We start from the raw sequence: 10768 nt of genomic DNA, 5'->3' as shown, positions 1-10768 counted from the left end.
ACAGAGTACCTGAACAGGTAGAGAACAGAGTACCTGAACAGGTAGTGAACAGAGTACCTGAACAGGTAGAGAACAGAGTACCTGAACAGGTAGTGAACAGAGTACCTGAACAGGTAGTGAACAGAGTACCTGAACAGGTAGTGAACAGAGTACCTGAACAGGTAGAGAACAGAGTACCTGAACAGGTAGTAAAGTAAACTTCACTGGGAATTAAATAATTTAATTACTATAAATAAAAAGATGGCCCGTCCTCAAAAGGGTTATATTGAAGAGGGAAAAATAACGAGGTCATTGTTTATTAACTGAACTATTAAGTTTGCTACTTTATGTTCCAAAATGATAATTTTTGTTAAGTGTTCGTAATGTTAAGAACACGGTGGTTTATGTTGATAAGTCATTTTTGTGCTGGTTTATAGTTTTAACTGTCACATTTCTTGAATACATTCGCAGAGAATATAGTTCTATTTTTTATCTAAATTCTTGTTGATTGCAGTAACTTTGACTCGAACCTCTTTGACTAAATATTAACAGAGAAACTTTACTTCTAGATGCTTTAAAGAGACAAATGTAAAGACGTAAAATAATATGAAGAGAAAAGGAGGAAGGAGACGAGAGGAGGAGACAAAATTCAACAACTAACCAAATAAAAAAGGGAAAAGAAGAAACGAATATGGTAGTTTCTGTCCTTCCCCTTTTCCCTTCGTCCAATCAGAAGCCAGCAGGCCGCCGCTCTTACCCGCTTAGCCAACGGCCGCAGAGCGCTGACCGACAGGGCGTAGCAGAGGAAGGCGATTGGCCGACGGCGCCACGGGATTGGTCGAGACACGCCACCACTGAGCACGCTCAGACGGCGCCGGAGAGACAAACGAGGCACCTGGAGCCTGAGTGTGGTGAGATTTAATGAGATGTAGCGGTTTAATTAAGGAAACAGAAGGATGAGAAAGTAAAAAGGAAGTAAAGACAAAATTAATATGAAGAGAGAGGACGTAAAAACATGGAGGAATAAAAAACAGGTGGGCGTGGACAGGCGTGAAAGGGGCGGGGCTTCTGTTTGTGTGTGTATACGAGTGTGTATGTATACGAGTGTGTGTGTGTGTGTGGCTGCGTGTGTGTTTGTATACGAGCGTGTGTGTGGAGGGTTAGGGGTGAGGAGGAGGAGGAGCGGAAGCTAGAGCAGCACACCTATGCTAAGCTACAGCAAAGCTAGTGGTGATGCTAACAATAATGCTAACAGTGATGCTAACACACTAAATATTTAATCAGAGCCGTTTTCGTAGTTTAATTTTTCCAGTTTCTGCTTCTGAAATAGTTTCATTAAAGTGTGTTTACAAACACATTTAACTTTTATACATATTATTTATATTTTCTATAATATTTCACCAACACTCGTGATAGCCTAGTTTAGCTTGCGATAGCCTCTTTCCTGCTGATCCATATTTATATATAATGTGAATGAGAGTGGGAATATGTGGAATAAAGTTGTGAATATGTGGCGTTAATACAAGTTTTAATATATATAATGACATTCTGAATTAATGGAATGAACATTCAATATATGAAAACACATTTAAACTTTCATTCCACAGTAAAGAAAGTCAGTTCGATTTCTACAGATGTTTATATCTACATATAAAAATATATATATATACACATCTCTGCATATATATAGTATATACACGTACATACATACATACATATATATATATATAGTGTAGAACACAAACATAAGCTGACTTCAGTGTCTGTAGTAAACTAGGTTAGCAGGTTAGCACAGATCAACTGAAGAAGGCCAACACAGGCTAAACCAGGCTAAGGCTGAAATAGATGACCTGCTAAACTACCCCCCCCCCCCCTTTAATCCTTAACCTGCAAACCCTCACATGTCTGTCTCTCATCTGTCTGTCTCTCTAACTCTACATTCTCTCTTCTTCTTCTTCCTCTCCCACCTGAATCTCGCTGTGGTTCTCGTCCTCACTCCTCTTCCTCCTCCTCCTCCCTCCTCTTCCTCCTTCTCTCCATCGGTCGCGTGCCGCCGCCGCCTCCGCCGCCGCCGCTTCACCTGCCGCAGCAGGTCGCGCTGCTGCCGCGCGCCCCCGCCGCGGCACCGAGGAAAGAACTTTACCATGAACGGGTCGCTGATGACGCAGAGAGAGACGGCCGGTGACACATGATGACGTTTAAATACCAAGAGAAGAAGAAGAAAGTGTGTGGAGACAGTCCCGTTCTCTGGGAGCAGAGAAGAAGTAGTGACGCAGAGCGCGAGGGAGAGATGTGTTTATACTGGAGAGCCCCGCCCCCTCGACCCTCCCCCTCCCCCTCGGTGTAATAGAAAGTGCGTAGAGTGCAGAAATACAGAGAAATCATGTAAAAGTAAAAACACAGATTATTAATAGACAATTTATATTGGATTTATTAATATGTATTACAATCAAATAAAGTATTTAATTATGAATGTATTTTTTATTTTATTATTTGTATTTAATGTTTATTATTACTATGAAACAAATAAGAAATCTATGAGTTTATATTATAATATAAATGCTTGAATGATATAAAAGTAATTTGTATATTATCATTCTGCTTTTAAATAAATATTATTGTTTGTTATTAAATTTATTATTAAGAAAAACGTAAAACATGACAGTTTATATATATTTATAATATTAAGGTTTATACATTAAAATGTATTAAAAAGTATAGCTTCACAATCCTTTTAACTAATTTATTTTAAAGTTGTAGGATAAAAAACATTAGAATAAATTAAATTATAATTAATAATATAATTCTGTAAATGAAATGTAAAAAATATAACTGAAGCTTAAAAATGTGTGTGTATATATGTATATATATATATATATATATATATATATATAAAAATCAATAAATTAAATTAGTAATATTTTACTATGTCATTCATAATTAGTAAACAAAGCATCAATTATTAAAGGCCAGGCTACAACTCCACGGGTTAAATGAATAATTAAATTTGTTTTACATTTTTTTTAAATATTTAATATATATATATATTTTAGTGTCTACATCGTCACTTTAAATTAATTTTCGAAATGTGTCTTCATCTCCCCCCATCGTCATGGTAATGCGACGATATTATTTGGTTGTTTTATATTTATGTTTACTTTGAGATCAAGAGATAAAACATTTTGTAAATCATTGATAATATTTCATCACACTGATGCAGAAATACATTTCATTATCTCCACCATTACTCCGGTGATGAAATCACGACAGTTTTATGTTTTAAGTAAAATATGATTAAATTCATCTGTGTCACGGAAATAATCTATTATTGGAGTTCCAGTATTTTTCTCATCATTATTATTATTATTATCATTAGCTCAAAAATACAAAATACAGTCTATTATTTTGCAACATTTGTTTGTTTTTAAGTGAAAATGATTGAATAAAATAATTATCTTGAGAATAATGAATAAATTAGTTAGATTAATGAATTAGATTGTAACATTATCGATGATCATTTAAATGAAATGTATCATTGTTGTGTGTGTGAGATATATATATATATATATATATATATATATATATATATATATATATCTTGAATGTGACAAACAAACCAAAACAAACAGAGTGACATCATCACCACCTTTCACCCACTGAACCAATCAGAGTCTGTTCTCAGGTCAGTTAATGATCCACGCTCACTAACACGTTGCATCACTTTCTATAACTTCACAATAAAAGCATCCCTCCGGCTTTTATTGTGAAGCAGCAGCAGCGGGAACTTCACACGGCTGTGATTCACTGATGTGAGGAATTGAAGTTTAAAAGCATTCCTAGTATGTTTAATCGCACCCGAGTGGTGGATGTTAAAGTCAATATTTACTTATGGAAGTCTGAACCATGGAGTGTGGTCATTGAATATACCGAGTGTCTGTGAGGGGGTAGAGCTATGTGCTAAGAGCGGGGGATGGAGGGGCTGTAAGGAGGCTGTAAGGAGGGTGTCTGACCAGAACAACAGGTCAAAGGCCGAGGAGGAGCTTATTGGATTTCAGCCAATCATTGAGCTGATCGATGGGGTGAAGAATGTGAAACATGAGACGTTTCTTTGGGACAAAGAGACGGTGAATTGCCGGACATCTTGAGATCTTCAGCGGGCCGCCGGCCAGACACACCAGTCTGCTCTATGTCATGAAATATTATGTTATTAATCGTTTGACTCGGTTTGTAATCGCTTTTGCGTTTGTTAGTCTGTTAAAATTCCTTCTGATTTTGACTTGGACTGGCTGATTCCGTCCCTGTTTGCTGATGAAGAAGGAGAGCAAGGGGGGGGGGCTTCTTCTCCTCTGTTTGAGAAACTTTTGAACATAACAGTGACGGGATCAATAACCAGAGAAGAAGAAACAAACTAAATGCTATACGAGCAGAACATCCCGATCAGTCACGTGATCCATGAGACCACAGAAGAAGAAGAGGACGTAGTCATCGTGATGTCAATCGTCGGTTTGTGGACGAGACAATGAAGAAGAAGAAGAAGAAGAAGAAGAAGAAGAAGAAGGAGAAGAAGACAATGAAGAAGAAGAGTAGGAAGGAGGAGGAAAAGAAAGAGGAGAAAAGGAAGAAGAAAAAGCAGGTGTGTCCTCTCCTACCTGTGTGGGCGTGGCTAAAATGGGCGTGGCTCCATCCTGCCCTTGGTCCCTCCATTTGTATTTCTGGTAACCGAGGTAACCACCACCTGACACCAACAGGAGGGGGAGGGGCCAGCGGCTGGGCAGGAAAGTACGACCTGAAGAGAGATCCCATTGGTCAACGACACCTGCAGGCTCTTCAGACTGTACCGTTAATCTCCAGCACTACATTTTACAGATTACATGTGAACACATCATGAACCTCATTAGTATATAACTGTGTTCATATGATCATGAAATATATACAAGATAGACATATCGTTTTGTTTTTTATGAATGCTGCATCGCTCTAAATGTTGCTGATGATGCAAGGAATTGTGGGACATCATCTCCTTTCCTTTGGTAAAGGATGCTCCAATGTATCCTTTGCTAAAGGAGATATTCAAAAAGGAAGCATTGAAGCACCTTTCCTCAGCATTGTGAGGACTCATCCAGCTCTCCCCGAGGCTGGCACTTAGATACTTCCGGGTCATTTCACTCGGTTAGGAAGGAAGCAAACAGGAAGTGAACCGGAAGTGAGGAGGTGCAGACAGACTCACCTGTGCTCACTGCTCTTTGCTGGCTGCAGCTCCAAGGAGACACTCTACAAATAAACAACATAAAGCTTCACAGTTAGAATAACGTGTAATCATTTCAAAGAATCTTGCTAATCTCAGTCGTCACACGTTTAGATAGACAGATAGAAAGATAGATATGTACTTTATTCATCCCCAGGGGGAAATTTGTATTTGTATTTAGTTAAATTCATCTGTTCACATGACGTAAACAAGGTAAATGAGACACATCCGGTTACCTGAGCCGAAACCTTCATCACTCCGGTTTACACGCCTGTCACCTGTCGGACGTCACATTTAACTCACTGTTTGAGCTTTTAGACTCGATCAAACGTTAATTTACTGTAAACTGTGAACAGTCTAGTGGAGCCACAGACAGGTCACGGTTTAATAGTCACACTACGTCATTACGTTTGATTCACGCGGCCCTAAAAGTGACCTCTTCCCTGTCTGACGTCAGGCTGTTAGTTTTAATAGGAACATAAATTAAGTTAATATTAATAATACCTCCCAGTCAGTCCGCTGCACACCCTCCGCAAGGCCGCCGCCATGTTGTTTGCGTAAGTGACGTACGGACGTCTAAACTGTGAGTGGGTATTTGTTACCACGAGTATAGTCTGCCAGGTGAACCCTGCTTCACTGTGAACGGACACTTTAGAAGTTTTCCCTCAATGCGTTCTGCCCAAAATCTCTTTAGCTTCAAGCAACGAGGACCAGATCAGTTTTGGGTTAAAATGAACTATTTCTAGCGGGAAACACTGAAGGAAACTTCTCCCACGTGACGTGAACCGTCATCTGAGGCAGCTGCTGCCTGCGAGGTGAGACTGAGGGTAACAAATACACTAAATAATTAAATAATTAAAAGAAACAATTTTCATGACAATTAAATGAGATATAATGTTAATATTTTCTTCCGTAAAAAAGGTGACCATGACAATGAATTAACTCTACTTATTAACATTAATACGTTAAGTCATCTTCTATAGAAAGCCCATAATACTCCAACTGAAACAGGTTTTGTGTTTTTTATATTTACACAAAGTGTTAATACTTAAAAGTGTTCCTTGTGTTATTTGTAGCCAACAAGTATCACTTTATAACATATTATGTGATGTCTGCAGCCTGGAACAGCCTCATCAAGACAATAATAATAATAATAATAATAATAATAATAATAAAATGTATTTATAGAGCGCTTTTCACAGACAAAAAATCACAAAGTGCTTTAACAGAGCAGAAATTTAAAAGCATTAAAAAACACAATGTGACCATAGGGTCAATAAATTACATACACAGAGAAAAAAATAAATAAAAATAAAAATAAATAAAAAATTAAAACATTTTAAGAGCAGGTCTGGGACATGGGTTGTTACTCAAACACCAGCCTAAAAAGGTGGGTTTTGAGCTGTTTTTTGAAAGTATTCACAGAATCTGCGAGGCGTAGAGTCGCAGGCAGAGCATTCCACAGCCTCGGCGCCACTGCCTCAAAGGCTCGGTCACCACGGGTCTTAAATCCTGTGCGTGGAACTGACAGAAGACCTAGAGCGTTTGACCTGAGAGTGCGGGTGGGTGAATACGGGTGAAGTAGATCAGCTACATAAGTAGGAGCCTGACCGTGAAGTGCTCTGTAAGTGATGGTGAGAGTTTTGAAGTGTATCCTAAATGCTACAGGGAGCCAGTGGAGAGATCGGAGTACGGGGGTGATGTGAGACCGTCGATTTGTCCTGGTGAGTAATCTGGCGGCAGCGTTTTGGATTCCCTGCAGACGGTTAAGAGCAGATACACTGAGTGATGTGAAAATTGAGTTACAGTAGTCGATGCGAGAGGAGATAAATGTGTGTATGATCATCACAATCACAAAACCAGCCTCCTATCACCTGAAGAATACATCAAGGATTAGAGGACTGATGTCTCAACAGGTAAAACGTGTCCATGCATTCATCTTCAGCAGACTGGACTACTGTAACGGTGTGTTTACAGGTCTCTGTAACAAGTCAGTCAGAATGCTGCAGCTCGAGTCCTCACTAAGACCAGGAGGGTGGATCACATCACTCCAGTTCTGAGGTCTTTGCACTGGCGTCCTGTCCAACAACAACAACTTTTAAACTCGAGCCCTATTTGTAGGCCTCTGCTCGAAAATGGCATACCCATACTAAGGAGACCACAGTTCTGTAACTACAAGGTCTATTTTAATAATTTTTGATGCTATAATTCAGATAACACTTGTGAGATTGTTCAGATGGGTAAATATTGTGTATATGTTGCTGGTTAATATAGTGCATGAAGATATTACACAGCTCAAATTGAAAATATTCAGGTTCACCTGAAAAAAAGCACTTTTATTGATATTATGTTTTTGAAATAATGCAGCTGGCTGCCTCAAAACTCTCCCAAATCATAGCACAACCGATCAGTAGTTGTAGAACAACGTTTGGCTGGGATAAAGTGAAGAATAAGAGGCTTTAGAGAGGTCACGCGAGGTCGTCATTCTCGAACCAGCTGTTGCAGCTCTTACATTGTACTTTTATATACTGTATAACTATACTTCACTTTTTTATCACTCATATTATTCAATACATCCAAATACAGCCGTTAGAAATCATTTTTAGAGCCAGGGTCCTCTCAGAGCATGTTTCTGGCTGTCATCCATGTCTAAATTCCAGTCCCTGTGTGTGTATGTGGCTGTAGCTCAGCCTATCATCGGCCGATTTCAGTCAATGAGCCCGCCTTCGAGTCAGAGTCAGAGTCTCAGGAAGGCAGGTTTCGAAGCGGGTGTTGATTGACAGAAGTTTCAGCAAGTAAAGTTGCAAGAAGTGCCGCGTATCCCAGAGCGTAAAATTCCATTCGCCAAAAGTCTGACCACCCACCCATGGTGGATTAACCCCCCCTTCTACAGGAAACAGATCGGAAGCAGACAGGATGCAGTTGCCAACAATGATTGTAGCTTTGATTGTAGCTGTGAGTGACCGTTGGTCACTCACAGCTTTCTACTGGTTCCACGGAGAGAAAAACCGAAGGTATTTATGCGTTCTGTGTCGAATGCTAATGCTAAGCGATGTACGGATCGCCGGATTAGCCGTTAGCTTCGTGTTGCAATATCGATGTGCAGTAAATATAACGGCGATTTTTGCCCAGTATTTCATGCTTTTATGCCACATTTTCTAGATGCTTACATTAGTAGTGTATAGTTGTGTTTGGAGTGTGTAAAAAGTGACTTATATGATAGTGTTGCCCATACGTTGCTGTTTAATCCGGTAAATAAAATGTACACATGTACAATTCTGGCTATCAAAATGAGCAATTTTTGGACGATATTTATGAGACCCCCTAAGCCCGAGAGCCCCCACATCTGGGGGCGTCGTGTGCAAGAGGTTCCTGCTGCTGGTTTATAAAGCACTGAATGGTTTAGGGCCAAAACACATCTCTGATCTGCTGCTACCTTATGAACCATCCTGACCCCTTAGGTCGTCTGGGACCGGTCTACTTCCTGTTCCCAGAGTCAGAACTAAACATGGAGAAGCAGCGTTCAGTTGTTCTGCTCCACATATCTGGAACAAAGTCCCAGAAAGCTGCAGGTCTGCTGAGACCCTCAGCTCCTTTAAATCAAGACTGAAGACTTTTCTGTTTGCTGCCTTTAATTGAACCAGATTCAAGGATATTAATACATTTCTGCATTTTACTACTGTATTTTATGTATGAATGTTTTTATTTTGCTTTGTGTTGTGATGCTTTTAATGGTTTTATGTGAAGCACTTTGAATTACCTTGTTGTTGAAATGTGCTATACGAATAAACTTACCTTAGAATCAACACCAGACACAGGATGTGAGAACATTTTAAAGGTTTTGGCTTCAAAATAAAAACTTTTTTATTGATTTTATCATTTTGGGCCATTTTCTTCACGAAAACGTCCAAAAGCTTAAAGACAAAACTTGCTATATTTTATTATATATATTATAATATTCTGTAAAGCAAAAATGCAGATTCAGATAACCTTTAAATAAATGTTCCATTCATTATATTTGTTGACAAATAAAAACGTTTAGACGAAGTTTATTATTTCACTAGTAATCACTAATAATCACTAATAAACACTAGTAATCACTAGTAATCAATGACTCTGATCACTAATAAAGGGACAAACTTCAGTGAGCAGAAACAAACTTTATTTGTTCCAAAAATAGACACGTTTTCAGCAGAAATATATATATTACACTTTAAAAACTCCAAATACTTCACCAGCAGTAGTACAGAGTACTCAGACAGTATTTCAGAGTACTACAGAGAACAGCAGTCAAGAAAAACACAAAAAATTAAAAATAAAGCCAGCTGTGCCCCGATGTGGGCGTGGCCTCGTGTGGGCGTGGTCTCCTGACATGTCATCGTTTAAAAAACTAGTAAAAATATTAAATATTTCAGAAAATTCACATTTAAACAGTCTACACTGTGAAGTCAAATAAAACAAAATAAATCAAGTACACTGCAAAAAGTAAAAGTAAAAACCCGCTACACCGGTCTGGTGCGCTAGCAGCTCTGTTTATTTGGCCTTTTGGTCAGCTGACAGGAAGTGATGTCACAGCTCACACGTCCAAGCCCTGACGGGACAGGAAGTCTTCGAGTGCGCTCAGTCGCTCCACCAGCATCACGTCCAGGTCCAAGTCGTCGTCATCGGGGCCGTTGCCGTGGCAATGTCGCCGTGCCGCCACCCGTTTCCTGGGTACCATAGCAACAGGAAGTCCCGCCCCTAAAATAGACAGATAAAATATCTCTGATCATGTTTCATTCTAAACAACCAATCAGAGGAGAGCTAGTAACGTTAGCAGCACCGCTAACGGCTAACCAACGGAGGTTCACTTCAGTTACATGATGATGCCTTCAGGCTCTGCTCAGTGAACACCAGTACTGGCTGAAGGTACATTATAACGTTATCATGATGTGTTCACATGTCATCTGTAAAATGTAGTTTTGGTGATAAACTTGAATAAATCCAGTAGTTTGAAGGAGATGTTTTCACATGAATATAAAATAGATATTAGAGATGAATTATGAGCTGTTTAACTTCCGTCTAGGGCTTTTATTGTGAAAGGTAAGAAAAGGAAGGAGTGGCTCTGGGTTTTTTTTCCCAGCATACCTTGCGGCCTCTTCCTCTTCCTGGGTTGCGTGAAGTCAGGGAAGAGGAGGAGCCTGCGCCTCCTCTGCTGGCCAATCAGGAGCAGTGCACCGTTTTTTTCCCGCGGCTCCTCGAAGATCGTCTCCAGACTCCTGCAGTGTGACAGAAAAGCATGCTGGGAGATGTAGTTTGTACAGCAGTTCGACATCATTCTGTCTGTGTTCTTGATGTGTGGTTTACTGTGTTTTGTCAGCTTTCACACTGGAATTAAAAGTATTTATAAAATATGGGATTTGTAGTTTTTACCTGTTTGTGGTGGGGGATTTGTAGTTCTTGTTCGTGTAAATCTCCTCCAGGCTGAACTCTTTCTTCTTTGACCTAAAAGTAAAATCTAGTTTAATATATTGATCTTATCCTCAGATTTTGTCTTTTTTATTT

The 10768-nt window shown here is 39.4% G+C and overlaps 1 protein-coding gene across 1 annotated transcript in view; it reads right to left on the bottom strand.

Moving 5' to 3' along the window:
* Positions 1-9371: 9371 nt before the first annotated feature.
* LOC116377108 (uncharacterized) overlaps positions 9372-10768 on the bottom strand; it is a 3822-nt gene continuing 2425 nt past the window's right edge. The window contains exons 6-8 of the mRNA XM_031838660.1: positions 10637-10708; positions 10352-10482; positions 9372-9964 (exon numbers count right to left, since the gene is read on the bottom strand). Coding sequence (XP_031694520.1) covers positions 9801-9964; positions 10352-10482; positions 10637-10708 — 367 coding nt within the window. The 3' untranslated portion in view covers positions 9372-9800. The remainder of the gene's footprint in view (positions 9965-10351; positions 10483-10636; positions 10709-10768) is intronic.

Source organism: Anarrhichthys ocellatus, unplaced genomic scaffold (assembly GCF_004355925.1).
Source record: "Anarrhichthys ocellatus isolate YVR2014 unplaced genomic scaffold, GSC_Weel_1.0 scaffold904, whole genome shotgun sequence".
Taxonomy (NCBI): domain Eukaryota; kingdom Metazoa; phylum Chordata; class Actinopteri; order Perciformes; family Anarhichadidae; genus Anarrhichthys; species Anarrhichthys ocellatus.
Note: the sequence above shows the minus strand (reverse complement) of the source record. Positions and strands in the feature narration are given on the sequence as shown.